Source organism: Rhizophagus irregularis, chromosome 5, assembly GCF_026210795.1.
Source record: "Rhizophagus irregularis chromosome 5, complete sequence".
NCBI classification, from domain to species: Eukaryota; Fungi; Glomeromycota; class Glomeromycetes; order Glomerales; family Glomeraceae; genus Rhizophagus; species Rhizophagus irregularis.
In genome coordinates, this window is record NC_089433.1 from 4661705 (window position 1) to 4683768 (window position 22064).

General features: G+C 26.6%; 5 protein-coding genes across 5 annotated transcripts; 1 reads left to right on the top strand and 4 right to left on the bottom strand.

Annotated features, from left to right (window-relative positions):
• Positions 1-2208: 2208 nt before the first annotated feature.
• OCT59_025533 (uncharacterized protein) lies at positions 2209-3119 on the bottom strand (the record flags this gene model as incomplete). Its single annotated transcript, XM_066139172.1, has 2 exons — positions 2595-3119; positions 2209-2439 (listed from the first exon to the last, which is right to left on the bottom strand). Exons 1-2 carry the CDS (start codon positions 3018-3020, stop codon positions 2209-2211), a joined length of 657 nt encoding a protein of 218 aa, XP_065992158.1. The 5' UTR covers positions 3021-3119.
• A 1153-nt stretch (positions 3120-4272) lies between these two features.
• Positions 4273-4943, bottom strand: OCT59_025534 (uncharacterized protein; the record flags this gene model as incomplete). The annotated part of the gene is made up of 3 exons (XM_025325911.2): positions 4273-4522; positions 4586-4637; positions 4826-4943. 3 exons carry the CDS (start codon positions 4941-4943, stop codon positions 4273-4275), a joined length of 420 nt encoding a protein of 139 aa, XP_025178847.2.
• A 3253-nt stretch (positions 4944-8196) lies between these two features.
• Positions 8197-10407, top strand: OCT59_025535 (uncharacterized protein; the record flags this gene model as incomplete). Its single annotated transcript, XM_066139178.1, has 4 exons — positions 8197-9159; positions 9235-9800; positions 9869-9901; positions 9978-10407. The coding sequence occupies 4 exons, from the start codon at positions 8197-8199 to the stop codon at positions 10405-10407; spliced, it is 1992 nt and encodes a 663-aa protein (XP_065992159.1).
• A 2917-nt stretch (positions 10408-13324) lies between these two features.
• On the bottom strand, positions 13325-15418 carry OCT59_025536 (uncharacterized protein; the record flags this gene model as incomplete). Its single annotated transcript, XM_066139186.1, has 8 exons — positions 13325-13336; positions 13410-13429; positions 13612-13629; positions 13711-13758; positions 13843-13875; positions 13966-13998; positions 14074-14911; positions 14987-15418. 8 exons carry the CDS (start codon positions 15416-15418, stop codon positions 13325-13327), a joined length of 1434 nt encoding a protein of 477 aa, XP_065992160.1.
• Positions 15419-18070: 2652 nt separating this feature from the next.
• On the bottom strand, positions 18071-20139 carry OCT59_025537 (uncharacterized protein). The gene is made up of 4 exons (XM_066139194.1): positions 19593-20139; positions 18577-19514; positions 18441-18476; positions 18071-18365 (listed from the first exon to the last, which is right to left on the bottom strand). The coding sequence occupies exons 1-2, from the start codon at positions 20022-20024 to the stop codon at positions 18648-18650; spliced, it is 1299 nt and encodes a 432-aa protein (XP_065992161.1). The 5' UTR covers positions 20025-20139; the 3' UTR covers positions 18071-18365; positions 18441-18476; positions 18577-18647.
• Positions 20140-22064: the final 1925 nt, after the last annotated feature.

Sequence of the window (22064 nt, forward strand, 5' to 3'; positions counted from 1 at the left end):
TTGATGTAATTCCAAAATATATATAACTTTAATTTTCATGTCAACTATAGTAAAGTTTTGATTCTTGCTTTTTCATGAGTGATTGAAAAAAAGCTTGTCTGATATAATTATATTGTAGTATAGGTAAATAATAATAAATGGACTTGTAGACTTATTTGTTGTATATAAAGTCTTTTTGTATAGGAGATATCTGAAAGATAGAAATTATCCTGCTACATCCAAATTTTTGAAATATCCTTTTCTAAAGTAATGTTATAAATTTTGAGCAGTAGTAACTAATTCATTCTATTATAAAAATAATTAACTAAGATATAAATAATATTGAAATATCGAATCTCCTTGATATAGATTCATATTGTTTACTATCCAAAGTAGATCTGAAATCCTTCTGTCCATTTCAAAAAAAAGCAATGTAAAGACTAAATGGAAAAAATGGAATATTTATATTATCTTTCATCATTCTAAAAATTTATTACCATATATCATGCATGCATAGGTTATTAATTACTATATAAGATTACTTTATTAATATGATCTGCTTTTAAATTTTCCATAATCCAAATTATGATAATTCTTATTTTATATTTTAAGCAGATGTGTTCTTCTTATTTAAGAAACTATAATAGGAAAATTTTTTTTGGGTTATCAAGTCTTCAGTTCCCATCGTATAATAATTGGGTTGGTGATAAACTCTATGAAATGAGTCTTTGATTTCCTTTGAGATGTGGCTGAATGCTTGCAGAATGATTCAAGTCTTATTTGCATCATCATTCAATAATTCCCTACTTCTAGTGCAAAATAAGAAAATTTCAAAAAAAAGTCTATTTGGCCTTCTCACCAAATAAAGAAAATTAAAAAAATATTACTGGTAGGGGGAATTTAAAACCAAATATATATATATATAAGCCACTTGGCTAGATATCAAATAAAAATTATATTCTAATAAAACTAAAAAAAAATTAGATATTTTTTAATATTAAAAAGTAAAGTTAAGGATCATGTTTATTTTAATAGATTCCATTTGATTAGATGGTAAATGAATGTAATATGAATATCCATTCCAGCAATTTTTGAATCATATTTTTGAAAATTACTGTAGGTAATAATTATTTTAATATACAGCACCTGTGTTTGTAACATGTTTGGATGTAATAATCCACTCATAATCTTTCAAGCACTTTAGTGTATAATTACATATTGTTCCTTAATCAAAGTCTTTTTCATGCCTTGAGTAACTAGCTGAAGTTTTTTATAGTATCATGTATATTCTTCATATTCTTCAAGGAATTGAAAGTGTCATCTTTTAACCCATGAAATTTTAAGTCTTTAAGAATATGGTTTTTTGGAATGCAGATTTAACTGTAAACATATTCTCTAGTGTTCTAAATATGTCAGAAGTAGTTTTTGTTTGCTCCTGTGTAATATTAATTAATTGATTAATCATAGGGACTTTATTTATGTAAAAGGATTCAGTAACTTGGTGTATTTTAATTGCTTATATGGTATTTCAGCTTGAATAAACTATATGCATTATAGATTCTTTTGAAATTAATCTCTCTATTATGTGGTATTGCCATTTTCATATATTTTTAACTTAATTGGAGTGTATTAATGGTTAAATTGAAAATATATAATTGCTTAAGATTTATGTTTAATTTTTGATAATAATAATTTTCTTTTAATATTTTTCTATTGATATTTGTGAAATATAGTTAATATACCTATTTAATTTTTTAGGCAAATTTTGAGTTCAGAATCCTGCATAGGTTGTATGTTTACTGTTTATAATTAAATGTAATAAAATTGTAATTCAAATAATCATAAACACAATCCTGTTCTGAACTCTTTGGTAATGCCGTTTGTTTAAACTTGATATAACACCTCTACAAGATTCTGAACAGTTTTCTGACAAAACGTGTTTCATACATCACTATCAGTAATAATCTTGCCAAATGTTCATCTTCCATTCCTCCAGATAGTTTGGTCATTAATAGTATGGCTATATTGTCCACCACCTTGAGAACTGGTTGGTTATATTTTTTCCAGAAAGTAATTCTGATACTTTTAGCAAGATTTGAGTTTTATGTTTCCGAACTGGAGAAAGCCATTTTTTCATTTGAAAATTGACAATCCGATCAGCTTAGAAAAATTTTCTTCTGTGTGATTTGCTAATAAGTATTTAAAAATAGATTACACCACTTTCATTTCTTAAACTTTCACTTTCCTCACATAAATTAAAGAGTGTTCTGTTAAAAAAGGCATCACTGAACAAATCCCTATACAAAGAAGTATCTCTGTTTCACCTGAAGATAAACCATAGCTCTTGAGAAATTCTAAAAACTTTACTATGTGCCACTTTTCATTTTGTAAAAGTACAATAGCTGTCTTTCCACTTGTTTTATCATTAATATCATGAATAAGAAAAGTAAAATTGATGTGCTTTTTTAAAACACCATAACTTAATTTATAAAGTAATGCATATTCATCACAATATTTGCTCCAGTATTTAATGTATTACAATAGATTGTTGAGAATCTTTCTTAGAAGTTCTCTGGCAATACTGATTTATTTAAGGTTTAATATTTAAACAATACCTGTAAGATGTTAGGAATGTGTCGTATAAATTTATTGAAATTTTGTTCATCTCTGAAAGGCTCTTCAAGTACATCCATAACTATGGTATTCTTATCTTTCTGAATTGTATTATATAATATAATTCGTGAAATTCCATAATTTTCTTCAATCTTTAAATCAAAAATTTTCGATAAATTTAATTTATGATCTAATATATCATCAAGAGATGATTTGGGATAATTCTGTGATTCATCATTAGACAATAATGATCTTATTTCATTATAAAGTAATAACTGATCAAGGAATTTTGCTTTATTGTGGTAAATATAATTCATGTGGTTAATATTATATTGGTTGATGAGAAAGATTTGGTTTTTGATATTGATTGATTTAAGTATATTTAATACTGAATTCTTCATCGTAATTTGTTTTCTTTTTCTGTACATCTTATTTGATATATGATATTATATCTTTAGTTGATCATGTATTTAAAATCTATTGACCAAGGTATTAATATTTTTCAAGTACTTTTGTAGTATCATTTTTATGTTTATCATTTGTTATCATATAAAATCTGAATTTTTTCCACTACCTTGTCGTTGGAAAATGTTTATGTAAATTAAACATTGTAAATAAATACTGTGTATTTCTAACATTCAGGTCCTACCAGTTTTTTTGAGTGATTAACCAAGTTTCTTCACTTTCTTTTGACTTGTTGCACCATGTATCTAATATTAAATCTTTTCTGAATTCTTTGGGCTGCACCTTCCCAGAATTCAGTGCAATTTCTTTCGGGCATATTATGGAAATAATCATTCCTCCTTCTTTTATCAGAAAATAATGTAAGGACTAAGGAGCATCTTGAGCAGCCAGATTAATAATATGAGCAAAACAACGTACATGTTGATTTTCAGTATCAAATATAATATTGCAAATTACAGTCTCAAATCTTGGATCTCTGATACTTGTATAGATTTCATATATATTTAGCTCAATTAAATTATTTCCCATGATTTATCTTTATCTAATATTGCTTGGCCTCCTTCTTAAAAGCTGAATATTCTACTGTATTAGCAGTTTGAATATGTGGATTCAAAAGCATTAACTATTAGATGTATAATGTAATTACAAATTAACTATTTTTTTTAATTACAATTTTACTAATTTAATAAACTTGCTTTCTAGGTAATTTCAAATTTAATACAATTTCATCATCTGGAAAAGCCATTTCCCTTTTCAAATAAGATGATCCTTCAGGATCACTGGGTAAATCATATTTATATTTGACATATATAGATTTTGTGTCATTTACATTTACATCTACACAGAGATCTTTAATAAATATTAATATAAATAAACTAATATTATTTTCCTAATTTTTGGTGTATTGTTTTCCTAATATATATTTGTCATATTATATTCTGGATTTTACTCTTGATCTTTAGTATATATTGATTCTTAAGCAATTATAATACAATGTCATCGAAAATTTTATAAATATATTCTTGTTAATCAATAGCAATAAATTTCTTCTAAGTTGCGTGATAAATATATCATGTGATACTAGTTATAAAACAGATGATCATATTAATACTACCTATCATTTGCTTCAAAAATGTTATAAGCTGGTTGTAATGATGGTTGTGATAGTAGTTGTTGTCAAATTGTGTTAGCTTTATTTTTCTTCTAAAGCTGCTTTTACAATTTTACCCCAAAGGTTTCCAATGCTTCATCATAAGCAAAAAAATGTCCAGGACTTGTTAAATTAGCAGATGGTGCGATTGATAATATAATATATTCATTATAATTTTTATAGCATAATTGCCAAAATACCAGAACTTGAATGGTGGGATAATATTCCCTTCTTTGTCTACTGGAAGGAGACACTTGTTCATTTTGTTGTATATCTGCCAATGCATTTGTAACATTTTCTTGGTATTGCTGTGGCCTATCAATGTCACCCAAAATGATACATTTATAATCTCTGTCACTTGGACTTCCACATCTTTACTTTTGGGTATTCAAGATATGGCGTTCCAATTCTTCATCCTTAATTTCATTCTCTATTTATTTCAAATATATTCATAATAATATCTCACTAATTTGAATTTTCTATTATGTTGTCCAATATTATATTAGTAATAAAATTATTATAAAATTTTTTCATAATTCATTGTTATTAATCATTAATTTGTTAATATTCTCATAATCAGTATTGATATAAGATAATTAATATTCAAGGTAAAAATACCAAGTTGGCTTGGTATTATGCTCGCATCATTCATCAGAACAATTAGATGCATGATAATACCAGAAACATGAATCCTGATAATTCCAAATTGATTGCTGACTGGCCTGTATGCAATCATATTTATAAAGCTTGCTCCATCTAAAGTTTTCCTTTATCAACTTAGGAATGCATTGATTAACTTTTAGGTCAGATATTAATCATTGCTATACAACACATTTTTAGACTATCAAAAAAATTACCAAAAGATTTTTATGAACACTATGTATTAAAAATTTAATGTAATGATTTTAGGAGATGTTTGCACAGATTTTGGTATTAATTATAGTAATAATGGTATTTAATTAATGTTGTGTTGGATGGTTAACTATGAATTCTAATGAGTTGTAGGAACAGGCCAAAGTTTCCCATAACAGCAATTCAAAATCCAGTCAGCATAATATAAGGCATCCATTATGAAGTACAGCAGCACCCTTGAAAGCTTAGACTGCACACTGCAATTAATTCATGAAATTTGGAGGTAACATGCCTAGTTCAAAGCAGCATGAGCTGAAATATTTTGTGATATTATTGAATACTAAATTATAGCTGAAATTATTCAATTATAAATCTGCTTTATAGTCATAGTAGTATTCAATTAATGATTTATTAGTATTATAACAGAAATTATTAAAATTGTAAAGTTAATTGGAAGTTGATAATATTACTTCAAATATTCATTTCCAAATACTAAAAGGGCTGGACTTTATATTATATTGTAGTGTTTTGTTTGATTTGAAATATTTTTTAATAGCACATTAATGCATGGATGTTGACATTCAATTGTTGCCATTCTTGATGATATCCTTTTAAGTTTATGTCAAAAATTAAGACAATTGAATAAAAATATGTTTAATATGTCATGTGGACTTTAATAAGTCGAATTAATCATATCAAACCATTTCCTGATATTAGATTTTTACTAAATTTCTTATTTTATCAATGTTATTATTGATAATAATCGGGAATATTGATGAATAAAGAATAAATCATTCTATATTAATCTAATGGAATTGGTATGTTGATATATAAAGAATAAATTGTTCTGTATTAATTTAATGGAATGAATTGCTGGTATATATGTAAATTAAAATCTTTATAAGTGTGGGAAACTTGATTAAATAGTAATTTTGTAATGTGATATATAGAAGTGATAAAAATGGCCAAATTATTAATCTAAAGAAGGTCCTGTCAATATGGCTTGAGATACTTATAATAATATGAATATCGATTAATCATATTCTAGTACTAGAAGTGGAAGAGTATTTGATAGGTATCTAAATTTTGTGATACCCTTACTTCTAGCCATTTTGTCATAGCGAAAAAAAAGGCAATGATCCTTTCACTGGTATTGGTATTAATTTTTCTCGTCAATTTGAAGGTCCTCTTCTCTAATAATATGTACATCAATATGGTGAGATTGATCATATTCTAGTACTGGAAGTGGAAGAGTATTTGACAGGTATCTAAGTTTTGTGATACCCTGCTTTTAGCTATTTTGTCATGGCGAAAAAACTTTAATATTGATTCCTATTCTATGAAATAGTCCTTTTACTGGTATTAATATTGATATTTTTCGTCAATTTGAAAGTCCTCTTCTCTGGCAAATATCACAGGTTTCTATATATTCCTTAACATCATATCCCATTTGTGGCCAATAATAACAAACCAGATCATTTAGAGAATTGAGTTAGAGTTTAAACCAGATATGTTAATTGTAGTAATATTTAAATGTATTCTCAGTTTCCATAATACTATATGTTGTTTATGATGGCATAATAATATTTTAGCATGCTATCATTATATATTAAATATAATAAAAATTTGATTTATTTAGATTTGGGTATACATTTCAAATTTGAATGATTTGTTACAATTTACTGTCAAATGTAAATTGATATTTCTGATATTTATAAAAAATATTTTTCTGCAAAGTATATTTATAATAAACTAAGTTGCACAACTAAAAATAACAACTAAAACATGTTTATTAAACAATTTCTTTGTTATTATGAGAATAATATGAATTTTTAAGATAATTGTTGTTTAAACAATAAGCCCTAAGCCACAATTTCAAAGCCATTATTAGATTTTATTGATTTTATCACTTAAGCCATTTTCATCAGACTAAACTAAGCCATTCATATAAGCCTCTCATTATCTTGTAATTCACATGATTTCAATTTTGAATGATACGATTGATACGTTAAAAAGATAGTTATGTTTTATAAAGAAAGTATAAAAAAAAATGAATAGTGTCAATATATCAAAATTAATAAATTGTACTATGCTAGCTCAAATATTAAAATAAAAAAGCTTTTAATGATATAATATTATATTGAAATACAAGTAAATCTTTTTTATGAGTGAAGAGTTCTGAATTCTGATTCAATTTGTGGAAATAATATAAATGTTCTAACTTGGAATGGATAGATCTGCAATTTCATCATATTGGCGTTTTTAAAATTTATTTAATTGGAATTGAATATAAATCAATTACGTATAAAATGTATAATGAAGGACTATTAAAAGAACGTAATAAAATTAATCCTATCAATAATATATAGTAAGTAAAATGGAAGAATTTATTTTTATTTACTTTATTTTTATTTAGCAGTATGGATTAATCGATATCAGCGTATACAAATAAACACATTTTAACGCTAAGTTAAGCTTAACACCAAAGATGCCATGGAATAATCAAATTTTTAAAAATATTCCAAGAAACTTTCCATATCAATTAATCACGTGCATTTTGACCCAATGATCGATCAAATTAATGCCGGAATGAAACCATCATCAAATCACATAATATTTATCGTTGACGATCACGAATATTGACAGTTGAGAGCAATTTAAATATACAATTTATAATAATTATTACAAATATTGGACCATCAGCAAATTAAATGTACGGATAATTTAATACTTATATTAAAATTCAATTACAATTTACTATTTCATTATTTATCATAATGAAATAACAAAATATGAAAATTAATTAAACACATTTTCTATAATATGATTTGTTCCTTCTATTTGATTTCACCTTATTTTCCTTGATTTCTGCATGTGTTGTTTAATCTCTTACTATGATAATTTGAAGTTCATGAGATATCCTTTCCTGAACGTGATTTTAATTTAAACTTTTTTGTTGATTATACAACACTTCACATTGATAATCATGTGTTAATTTAACGTTAATGTTTACGTAAGAAAAGAAAGTTAATACAAAAATAGAAACACTATATTCGATTATTTAACTAAACCCCTAAGTATTTTTTTTTTTTTTGTTTCCAACTCATCTGATAAATTAAAAATTTTATTAAAAAAAAATGATTAAACCTCAAACCCTCGCTTATAATTCTAAGAAAATATTATCAATTCTAAATAATATCTCCAAAATTGATGGAGGCTGCACTTCTCTTATAAAATATCCTGTGCTTATTGGTTCTCGTGCTGCAAAATGGCACGTGCCTTTCTTCCGTGAACCTAATGATTGGGATTTAGTTGCAACCCCTTCACAATCAACTTTATTTATTAATAAAGCTAAAAGTTCTAATGTAACTTTTAAAAATATAAAATTAATTCATTATCCAGGGGGTGGATTAAAACTTGTTGGAGGGTGTATTGACCCATTTACAAATGGAAAATCTATCAACTTTGATATTGAACTTGTCTCTGATAAAATGGATCTTAGAACTATGAAGTCAAATGTTATTCTGAATGAAGAAGAAAGTGATGAGAATGATAATAATAATGAAGATGACAACTATATTGAGGACAACATAAACTTAATTGAAAGTAAAATTGAATTTGAAATGTTTAATGATATTCAACCAAAAATAAGTGCTCTGATGATTTGTGATTTGTGTCGCAATATTGAAGATAAAATGTTGTTTCCATTATTATCAAGTTTTCCATGTATTGTTGCTCCATTAAAAATTCTTGAAGCTTTGAAAACATCTCACATTTATTGGCCAGCTGATTTTCAAAAGAATATTGCAGACTTGCATTTGTTAAGAATTTTATTGGGATATAATAAAGTATCAATGACTCAACCATTATGCAGTCCACAACGTGATAAGCCAATTGAACTTATGTTAAAGACTCGTATCAAGGAAACTGAAATAATACGAGGTAAACCAGGCGCACACATCAAATTAAATATGACCAATGAAGAATTCTTGGATCACGAAGACATTCTATTTGTACAAAAGCATGTTCCCCATGATTACTTACATGAACTCGTTAAATATGGTGATCAACCAATTTATAAAAGTTTAAAAGATGATCAGGTATAAAAATTTAATTATTATAAGTCATTATTTGTATAAAACCTAAATACTAACATAAAAAAAAATGCAAAATAGTCTAAAGCATGGACAAAAAAATCTCTTTTTGAAAACCTTGACTATAAAACAAAACTTAATTGCGTTAAAGAAGAAGCAATGGTAATTGCACTTGAAAGATATCTTATTCCAAAGATTTCCAAAAATCAAGAAACTTCTTACAGTTTAGCACTTTCTAGGATTTGCACTACATTGACTAGAGGATGGTTTCGCCAATTTGCAATTGATAATTATTCTAGACTTTCAAATCTTGATAAAGATTTATTACCAATAGCTTATGACATAATTCAAAAATTTCCTATTAAACAAAAAAAATCAGATGCATTAGTACATGACCCAGAAACTCAAGCTATTTTTGAATCTATTCGTCCCTATACTGAGCCAATTTCATCATTTGAGTGCTTTCGTAATATTTATAACATTAGTGTTAATAGAACTGGAATCAAGATTACTTCTCCAGTAAATAGTAACATATCCATTACAGCTATCATTACAACTATGTTTCTACCCCATTATGATTGTACCGTAAGTGCTATTTGGACAGCTTCTGTTGTAATCTTACCTAGTGAAGATCTGGAAATCATAAAGTATATGTCAACTTTTCTGTATTTATTTATACTTATGTGTTTATTTATTAACATTATTTAATTTTAAGTAACGAAAAAAAAAATGGTCATGCCAAAAACATGTAAGTGTTTTAATGTGTCAAAATAATTATTTTTCATCATAAGAAATCTCAAATTTAACTTAAAAATTTATTTTAGAGATCCACTTGAACAATATGATTATGGAGATCCATTGAATCTTCACCCTTATTATTATTATGATGATAGAACACTTTCAGAATTAACTTCTAAGCATGTTTTTGTATTTGGAGCTAGTGTAGATAATAATGACGACGGAAGTTGGCGTGTGAACAGTCCAATAGCAGATTTTTGGGCTCCAATATGTATTAAAGCCAAATCAGCTGATTATATTGCAAGTGTACTTAAAATCCCTGTTCTTACTGGTGATTTATTATTTAAATATGTGCTTGATTGTTTACAACCAACTATACAAAATAATGGAGAGACACCACTTAAATATTGGATTAATGGATTAAAAAGTAAAGGAGATATTCCAATTGAACCAAAGCAACATCTTTGGTATCATGCTTGGAATCATGCATTAAATGATGGAAAATTTATTTATTAATTACTATGAATTAGTGATTATCATATTTAAATTTTCTTACAAATAAATCAAATAAATAAAGCTAAACTAGCAAATTAAGTTTTTTCAGATGGTTTTCTTAGCGAGGGATTTTGTCCCCAAGAATAGTATTTAATATTATTAGAATTATGATATTTATTGTTCTCCCTTAAAAATTTAAAGTTATTTTTCGACAATCATAATTTAAAAAACGAGAAAAATTCTTAAAAACTTAAATTAATTTAAAGCTTTTTTTTTAGTGTTTTCAATTTACCCTGGTCAACCCAAATTTTTTAAGAATATTTTTTTTTATTCAGTTACTAAAATATGTATCTTGTGAGGATTTCATGTACCAAGCACAATATTTTGTATTATATTTAAGAAATATGGCTAATAACATCAAATTTTACATTTAAAGGATCATATTCTTCAAGCATTGAATATTCTACAATGAAAGAAGGAAGCCTTTTTCTTAATATCCTGTTATTTACAATAATTAATGAACTTTTTTTTTTTATCAAAAAAGTAAAAACAAAGCATTTTTTGAGAAAACATAAAAGAGAATAAAATATTTCATTTCGTTCGGTATACACATTATTATAGCATGGTTAATTTAACTATTATTCAAGTTACGAGAACCCATTTTTAATTACGAGCTAAAATATTAGTAGTTAAATAAAATTTTTAATATTGTAGTTTGTCTAATATTCCTTCAGAGTTCAGATTCCTTCGTTACAACTTGAATTAACTAGTCAATAATTTGAGAATAATTGTAAATTGTATTAAATATTCATACTATAATTAATATATGCTTTTTTATCACTTTGAGTTGTTATTACATAATCTCTTCTAAAAAGACAGCGTATATATATTAATTACTTCATTTTTTGTGTGATTCTCTAAAAATTACATGAACTTTTAGAAAATTCTGTAAAAAGTATTTAAGTACAATGTAACATTAAAAAATTTTGTTTTAACATATTTCATTTTTAAAATAGAAATTATAAACTTCATTTCTATTGAGTAATAATTAAATATTAAATATTTCGCAAAAATTAATGATTATATTTCAAAAATTATATTTTTATTAATAATTAATAATTTTAATTATCATACTTTGCAAAATTTAATGATATTATTGGTTAGAAAAAATAAATTTAGTTTTTGGGATAATGAGTGTCAGGATTTTGAATTTTTGGGATTATGATTTTTCACCCCAATTTTTTTTATGAAAACTTGAGATTTTGATTATTATTATTATTATTTCTAACTTTTTTTATTGAAACTATAACCCAAAAATAATAATTTGTTCTTTAGTTAATATATTGTAAATAACCAATAGATGTCATACGGACTATTTCGTTGATTTTGATAATACTTTTTATTTAAAATTAAAGCAAAATTTTTTTAATGTTATATTATATTTAAATACTTTCCATTAAAATCTTGATTTATTTGTAGATGCAATTCAACTCATTTACAGGTTAGATATGAGGAATTAAAACATACATTAGACGAAGTGTATCGCAAAACTAAATAATATACATCAAGAAATGTTTTTCTGACCATACTAATGCTAAAAATATGGGCATCATATTGAAGTTAATTTTTTTTTTTTGTACTTTCATATAGAGAATAATTACACCACTATTGATACTCTTATGAGTTATAACTTTATAATACTATTAATATAAATTCTAATATAGTTTACGCGGTATGACTACAATTATAATTATACTCCTCACTAACCCTAATTTGACTAGTCTAACTATTGTCTTCCATTTAAGCCCTATAAAAAATTCTATCCGTTATTTCTGTAAAAACTCCGTAAAAATGAGCCTTTCACGGATCCATTCACGGAAAATATAAATAATTCGATAAATTCCGTGATATAAAGTTATTAATTCCGGAAATATGAGCCTTTTAAAGAAAAAAGATGGAATAAAAAAAAGGATTGACTTTTTTACAAGGTAAGTTGCACATATAACTATAAGGTCTTTATGTATCAAAATTTTAATATCAATTTAAAGAGAAGGTATGACTACTCGATGAGTTCAAATCATCACTAAAAATGAAAAAAGATATTTTAGGTAATAAGTAAAGTAGTACTGTACTTTGATGCAAGTATAGACGTACGCACTCATATTTTGATAGTACTTGCGTTTACAAAACATAATAAAAGTTATACTAATACGTACGAAAATTTATACAACTTTAAATTTCGTACAACTTGAATTTTATGGGCTGATTTACAGAACCGGATAGCGGTTAAGGAACTTTTCGAGTTAAGTATGATAACGGAAAAATAATTACTGCCCAGGGAAATGAAAATAACTAAAAGACTTAGAAAAAAGGGAATCATCTCTTTTATTGAAAAATAATAGCTAAAAAAATGATGACTGATTATTTTTTTATCGCCAAAATAAAGTGAGTAAAATTAAATCAAATAATACGTAATTGTAACATACATACTTGTTATTCCATGGGTATCAATGAATGACTGAAATATTCATCGATGCCTTCGGTGTATATTTATATTTATATTTATTTTTATTTTTATTTTAAAAATGTAATATAACTGGGAATTATAACAGTCCTTTGACTGATTAAGCGAACACTTGACCGACCGAACAGCCATTAAACTGACCACTTTTTAACAATTGCTCAATGATGATTGATGATTGTTCATAAAATTTATTAATTCAAAAAAGTCAAAAATGAGACATAACTTATATCATAGAATTTGGTAACATTTTTAAATACTTTATTAATTTATATAATTAAAAAAAAATCGAACATAAAAAATAAATATAATAAATATAATAAACTGAATAAAAATTACCAATCCCTATTTTCCCGACTATTTCCTGATGTCTGTTGCATGTAACAGGTTATTACACATGGTCAGTTATGGTCGGGTTTATTGCCATCCCTAAATATAACAAACAACAAACCTCGTTAATTATATGAATATCATAAAAGATAATTATTGGTTTATTACTTACTATTGCTATTATTAAATTTGCTAAGATCAATATTACTATAAATACTGATCAAACTCAGATTCTTTTGTTAAACGGTCTAAAAATCAAATGATAAATTTTTATTAATTGCAATATTGACAAAATAGATCCTTTCATAATTAATCTATGGTTAGGAAAAAGATTCTATAATTAAAAAATGATATAATCCAAAACTAATAAATACCAAATTCAAATTCTTCGTCTAAAAAATATTGCATAAATTAATTAAATACTGCATATATAGTACATTAAATCTTGAATAAAAATATATATATATATTTACCATCATCATCATCAATTTCGGTTAATTTAATTTTTTTATTTGTTCTTTCTGAATTTTTTTTTAAAAAAAAAAAATTAAAAAAATATATATATAATCAATGGCGCAATAGATTATAAAAACATCTGACATCACCTTCAATCAGATTAATATCAAGTTCTCTTTTATCTTTTTAAAAAATATGAAATATTATCAGTAATAATACATAGACGCTAGACTCAGATAGTTAAGAAGCTAATAAAATAATATAATAATTACCATTAAAAAATTCATCACTACTTTGGTACGGGTCTAAATAAATAAATTTGTGAAATTATTTTACTTAAAAGAGGTAATAACTAATATAAAGATGTCTTGACCATTTACCAAGTTTTGTAAAAATTTCCGTAGATTCAACAGAATTGATCATTGTACTCAAAGATCTACTTTTATAAATAAAATCTGGATTATTTATCGTTATTGGTCCAATATCTGGTGACTTTATAATTTTAGTAGGATTATTGTCACGACAATTATCAGATTCCATTAACAAAATATTTCGAATTTTTGATTCTATATCAAAAGCTGTTGGTCTTTTCTTTGGATCATGATGCCAACATTCTTGCATTAATTCAATATAGCCTTCAGGTGCATTTGTAACAATTGGAGGACGAAGTCCATCACATATTTGAATAATAAGTTCTGTATTATGGTATCGATCCCAAAAAGGCCTTCTACCTGTCATCAATTCCCACATGATCATACCAAAACTATATACATCTGAAGCTTTAGTATATTTCTTTCCCTGAATAATCTCTGGATCCATGTAAGGAATAATTCCATAAATCTCATTATAATCAGAATCTAATGATTCACTTACGATTTTTGCCTCCGCTAAATCACCTATAATCGCAAAATTTCTTTCAAGTAAAATATTTCCACTATGAATATCCCCATGAACTATATTTGCATTATGCATATTTTTAAGTCCAAGTATAATGTAATTCAATATATTTAACTTATCTATCCAATTATGTTTTAAAAAATCATCGATTAAATAATGCGCTAGATCTCCTGATTCATAATATTTAATGACTATCGCAAAATTCTGAGTAGTAGGATCTAGAGTGATTCCATAATATTTATTAATATATGGATAATAACCGTCATTATCACATGGATCATAACTAGCCATTGAAAGTATGAATTTATAAAACATCTTAATCTAAAGTTAATGTAAGTATTGTTATTATATTATATGATAAATTAAATTAATATTCAATAATCAAAAATACCGTACCTCATTTAAACCTCCAGAATTGATGTATTTAGAACTACTAAGTTTCTTAAGTACAACGTTCATTTCACCATAACTATCATACTTCTGTTTTTTATGATTCCAATAAGAAATTGGTCCATCAATCCAAGTGGCCTTATAAATTTTACTAAATCCTCCTACGGCAATAAATTCTATATCTTTAAATCTATCATAAGGAATAAATTCCATTTTACCCGCTTTTTCATTACGATTGGTCAAAGTATATTTTATAAAATCATCAACAACTCTATTTCCGCTTGGTATAAATGCTGTCATCGGTTTGTAACATGATTTACAAATTTGAAATTCATTTAAATATTTTCTTTTTCGATCGCATCCATTACATTTCTTAAATTCATCAAGTACGTTGTGCATTGATTTAATTTTTGGTCTATTTTTTGTTGTACGCTCCATGATAATTATACCGTATATTATTAAATTCTTGAAAAAAAATATTTGCAAAATGAAGGAAAGATTGAAAAAAAAAAAATCTTAATTACGCCACATTTATTTTCGGTGATTACAAAAATTTAAAAATAAGTGATCGTCACAACGCATACTTTTGAATTCCACGAATAATATTCATTTAAAAATTTATTTAAATAAAAAATTTGCCTTTATAATTCCTCGAATAAACGATGAAAAATATATTTTAGTCTGAAGATCGTGCATTTAATGTATTGTACATAGAAAGTTTATTTTTATACTATGAGTGATATAATTATTATTTTTTTTTATAAACTTTATTAGTATTGAAATAATAATTACCAATGTAATCATTCCCGATTTAGACGTAAAAAAATACGGTATCCGATCAAAATCTCGACAGTCATTTGCACGACTAACATAAGATCGATAACAAAATTTCGACAATCCAAAATCCTGAAAAGTCATTATATCGACAATTTTAAATCTAATGATGAGTGTTCTAATAAAATAATTTGTTACAACATGTAATATTTAGTTTAAATGTGGTAAATTTCATAATTTTGTTCCTAAAATTGTCAGAATAATCAACTTGTCGGTATAATGATTTGTCCGGATTTTGACTTGTCATTTGTTGTCGGTCTTGAAGTGCCGACTCACTGCCGAGTAACTGTTGTATTTGCAATAAGCAATATGATTGGTGGAATTTACTGAGCGCAACTCACTGATCATATTGTATTTTATTGCAAGGCACAATGGTGCCGCAGTTATGAGGTCACGTGTGCCGAGTAACTTTTTTTATCAGGCTTACAAAGTATTTTTTTTTATACAGCTTAGTAGGTTGTACTAACATCACCAATTAGTAAATGTCTGAATGTCTGATAATGTTCTATACTATACTACAAACAAACCTAAATATATTGTGATTAAGTTCATTAAAGTATATTAAAAAAATTACTCTATTGAAAGATATTATTCATTTACTCGCTATCATTGTCCTCCCTACTTCCCTGAATTCGTTTATTGTTTTCATTCAATTTGTCATTATCCGTTTCGATTTCTTTACCTTTACTTTTTGATCCTTCTACATTACCCTTATCCTATTACTAAATTCCGAATTTAATTTGTTAAATCTTCGACCAAATCATTATTGGGAACCTTCGAACCCGCTAGACTATCTGTTGCTTCGAAAATTATTCGTAATCCGATAGAGAATTAGCGTTATTGATTGGCGTCTTTCGAGTTCTCCGTTTCCTAAACGAACCATCTTTACATATGAGTTCATAACTTGTAATCCTAATCCTAAATCATCTTGCATCGCGGAATCATATATTGCTTTCATGGAGTGGTATAATTATATTTATTAGCGGTAATTGAAAATATATTTTTTGTTAGACTCTTTGTCAAAAATTATTTTTTATTACGACTATTTATTGCAGTTTTAAGATCTCTGTATACGTTGTGATCATTGGGTGATTATAATTACAGGACGATTACCGGACAAATTGTCCGGTTTTTTCCAGTAATCATAATCATCCTGTAATCTATAATTATATTTATTAAGTAATTTGCATGGCGTTTAATCCGGTCCGTAAATAAATGGATTATCCGGATGACCATCCGAATGAATTTCATATAAAAATTCGGATGACCGATCCGTAAATAACGGATGATCCGGATAACTAGGACCCCGAAATATATATGTAGAGGTCAGGTCCAGTAGTGGTCCAAAATACGCATTCTTTCAGGGCCGGAATTACGATAATTTCAGCCATTATCTAAATTAGGAAATATTATTTTGGCTGGGATTATCCATAAAAGGAATGATCTACATGATTTTTTTGACTCATTATACGCAAAACCCTTTTATGTATATTTCGGGGTCCTGGATAACCATCCGAATGGATCCGTTTAATACTATAAACCAAACGGATAGATCCGGATTTATATACAGAAATAGCAGATGACACCTTCATCTGGATCCAGATGGTTTCGAATCGGATAAATCCACGGATTCGCGGATTGACGGATTGACGGATCGCAACACTACAGTGAAAACAGCGATAATTTGTCTTTTCAGTATAAAGTTAAGAATACTATTACTATTCCTTATTGTCTAATTGTATATATTTCACTGCAATGAGTTCCAAACTTAGCTGATTGTAGTTACATTAAAAATATTTAAAATTCTCTTTTTACATTTTCGGGAATTCTGAAAATTATTTTGGAATATTGCTGATGAACTAAATTGTTGGAATGCACTTTATTGACACATGTGATAGATCAATGTATCATTGAGTTATTTCGATACTAATAAAGAAATCTATTATAAATTGTTGGAATATTCAATATAAAACTTTTAATATTTTCTTATTACATTCGTAATATTTCATAAAAAAGTTTTTTTTCGATTCGTATTTGGTCAAAATATACGTTGTGGGTTTATATTAGAATAAATGATTTATTATCATGCTGTAATTCCGTTCTGTAATTACGACCGACGCTATAAATTTTTATATCTGAAAACTATTAAGAATTAGAACTATTAATACCTATATTTTACACTAGTAAGTTGGCGTGGCCTATTCAAGTAAATCATTCATTATCAAGTAGTTAATTGCATGCGTTCACAATTAATTTAATAATTAAAAAAATGAGAAATAAATATCTATTTATTACAACAAAATTTGAAAACATTTTATAAATAAGTCTATTTAATAAAAACTAAACGCTTATACATAAACAATTTCTTTGATAGTATAATCTATGATGAAAGTGTGTTCGTTAGATCTTAAAAGATTGAATTTAAATACATACGTCTAAAAAAGAACGTAAATTTCGTTTAAATCTAAAATATTTTATATAGTATGATATTATATTTAAGCAATGCCATCATCATCATTTTCAGACAATCTAATTTTTTTCGTATCTTCATCTAAATAAATAATTAAAGATTAATAATATAGATCATAGGTTAATCAATAATAAAATTGATTATAAGAAGAATCACCTTCAATCAAATTATTATCAAGTCTCCTTTTATCTTCTAAAGGAAAGATAAAAAAATAATAAATAAAATATAAGATAAAAATTATTAGTAATGATAGGAAATAAATCAACACATTAAATAATAAATAAAAAACTACCATTAAAAGATCCTTCATCACTTTGGTATGAGTCTAATAAAATATTTAAAATATTTCTTTAAAAAAAGATATTAATCATTTAAAATGAATATAAATGTAAAATATTTACCAATTTCTGTTAAGCTTCTTGTAGATTCTGTAGACATTATTAAACTCAAAGAATTGCTTTCATATATACCACTTGGATTATTTATTGTTACAGGTCCAATATCTGATGATTTTATAATTTTAGTTGGATTGCTTTCATGATAATTATCAGATTCTATAAGCAAAATATTTTTAATTTTGGATTCTATTTCAGTAATTGTTGGTCTTTTCGTTGGATCGTGATGCCAACACATTTGCATTAAATCAATATAACCTTCTGGTGCATTTGTGACAATTGGTGGTCGTAAGCCATCACATATTTCATGAATAAGTTCTATATCATGGTCTCTATCCCATAAAGGCCTTCTACCTGTCATTAATTCCCACATGATCATACCAAATCCATATATATCTGAAGCTTTAGTATATATCGGCTTTACAAAATTTTCTGGAGCAAAAAATGGAATAACCCCATAAATTTCATTACTATCATCATGTACTAATGCTGATTTGCTTAATCCTAAATCACCTATTATTGCAACGTTATTTTCAAGAAAGACATTTCCATCACGAATATCTCCATGGATTATATTTGCATTATGCAAATTTTTAAGTCCAAGTACAATATAGTTCAATATATTTAACTTATCTAACCAACTATGATTAAAAAAATCGTTGAGTAAATAATGTGTTAAATCTCCTGATTCATAATATTTAATAATTATCGCAAAATCTTTAGTAATAGGGTCTTGAGTAATACCATAACATTTATTAACGTATGGATAATAACCATCATTATCATACGGGTCATAACTAGTCATTGATTGTGTAAAATTATAAAATATCTTAAGCTAAAATTAAAATTAGAAATGTTATTCATAATATTATAGTAAGTAATATTTAAACCTCATAATCGAGAAATACCGTACCTCATTTAAACCTCTGGAATTTATGTTTTTAGTATTATGAAGTTTCTTGAGTACAACCTTCATCTCACCATAACTATCATATTTTAGTTTTTTATGATTCCAATAAGAAATTGGTCCATCAATCCAAGTGGCCTTGTAAACTTTACTAAATCCTCCTTCAGCGATAAATTCTATATCTTTAAATCTATCATAAGGAACAAATTCCATTTTCCCAGCCATTTCATTACGATTGGTTAGAGTGTGTTTAATAAAATCATCAACTACTTTATTTCCACTTGGTATAAACGCTGTCATCGGTTTGTAACATGATTTACAAATTTGAAATTCATTTAAATATTTTCTTTTTCGATTACATCCATTACATTTCTTAAATTCATTAAGCACGTTGTGTATTGACGTAATTTTTGGCTTTTTGCTAGTTAATTGTTCCATGCTATTTATAAGTATATAATATTAATTTTTTTTTAAAAAAAAAAAAGTTTTCAGGTGTTGGAAGGATTTTTAAATAAAATAAATAAAAGAATAATAAATAAATAAAAAAGAGAGTAATTACGCCAAATTTCCAAAACTGTTAATTTATATTTATTTTCGGGTAAAAAAAAAAGTGATTGACATATTGCATACTCTGGAATTCCACGAAAGAAGGATATTCTAATAAGTATGTTCTTTTTTTTTGACATTTTCACAATAAAAAGCTATTTTTCATTAAAAGATTGTGCGGCTAATAACAAATTTGGTAAATCATATTTAATGGCAAAAATATCAAACCTATATGCACATTGTCAATCTGAATGAATAAAGGATATTATGTTATTTATGTAATAGGGAATTTTTAAAAAAGCAAATGCAAATGGGTGATTAAGTGATGTCAACTCAACCAATGTAGCAACAATATTGCAAAATTCGAAATGATCGGCATGCTGCGGAAAATTTGGTGACGTTACTAAAGGTTCCGGAAACCGTTGAGAGTCCGGAGCTCGATTAGTATGGTTACGCCTATAGATACTAAAAATATTTGACAATAATAAATATATACGTATAGTGAATGTATTATAATTGAAATAAGCGATTTGCAAGATAATTGAAGTAAATCGATGTTCTTATTACGTTAATATATCATCAATCAATAAACAACTTCTTAAACTCGGGAAATAATATTTAGACTCCTAAAAAAGGCGAGAGAAACAGGAAACGTAAATTTAGAATTTGTTTTACTATCACGCAGTTACTAATCACTTACTATAGTGTCACGTGAGCAAGAGGCATAAGCTTGGCCACATGGTGGATTTAGTGGATTGTTATAAATACTCTCAAAAACATTTGCAACGTTTTTTGAGGTAATCACAAATGCGTCTTTACAATAAAACGCAATGTCTATAATGGTCAAACACTACATATTTTTCCGCTTATTTTGTCGTAGGATAATTTGAGCAAATCACACTGAAGAGCAAGAGATGTCCAGAATATTTTGCTAAATGACACCGGGTACTTTCTTCGCGGAGAGCGATATATTTAATGTTCGCCTGATTTTTAATCATTTTGAATAACATGTAATGAAATGTTATATCGATCGCGTTTTCTGTAGTTTTTTAGCGTTTTTCGGGCCTGCCGCATAAAAATATCGGCCATATTCTTATTATTTCTCTGGTGTCTTGGCATGTCTAGTAATGAATGGGTAATACTAGTCATAATATACGGTAAATTTCTTGGGATATACCTATTATCTCAATTTTCATAGGTGGAGATGGATTAAAATCTAGAATTCATCCTTAATACACAAATTTCAAAAGGGTAGAAACGAATGAAAAATACACAGAATATTTTGGAAGGAATATGGTCGATCGCCAGAAAGAAGTTGCTGATTTAAAAAGACAAAATAGTGAGTTTCGAAAAAAAAATCTAAACTAATATGTATCCAATTAGCTAGTGCTTGAAAGATTTTCTGTTGATGATTGGACTCATTGAAGAAAATGATGTCCAAAAGGAGCTTGAAAGTATGTCATAAAATGTTACGTTCAAGGTCTATAAATGACGCTTTACCGCAACATTGTCTGGATAAATCAGACATACGAACTCATGCAGAAAGAATGCATGACATAATATTTTTCCACATAGTTCGCAACTAACTCGCAACGAGACACAATGTGATGTAGACCGAATCCACCATACATTATGGTTGATGACATGAGATCAGATTAGTAGAATGGGATAGATTTCGGATGGAAAAGAAGACTTTTATAGTTAGAAAAAGGTGAGGTTTTACTAGTAATTTCAACACAGGCTACTATAATAATCATACCAACATTTTGGTTGGTAATCTCATATACTTACAAGGCAAGCAAAAGGCACAAGTGACCACTGGATACTTTCAACCTACAAAAATTAAACCGATAAAAACCGATAAATTTTAATATATCGGGCGAACAAGGAAGTGTGTTACCGTTTTCAGAACCAAAACGTTTAATTAGATTA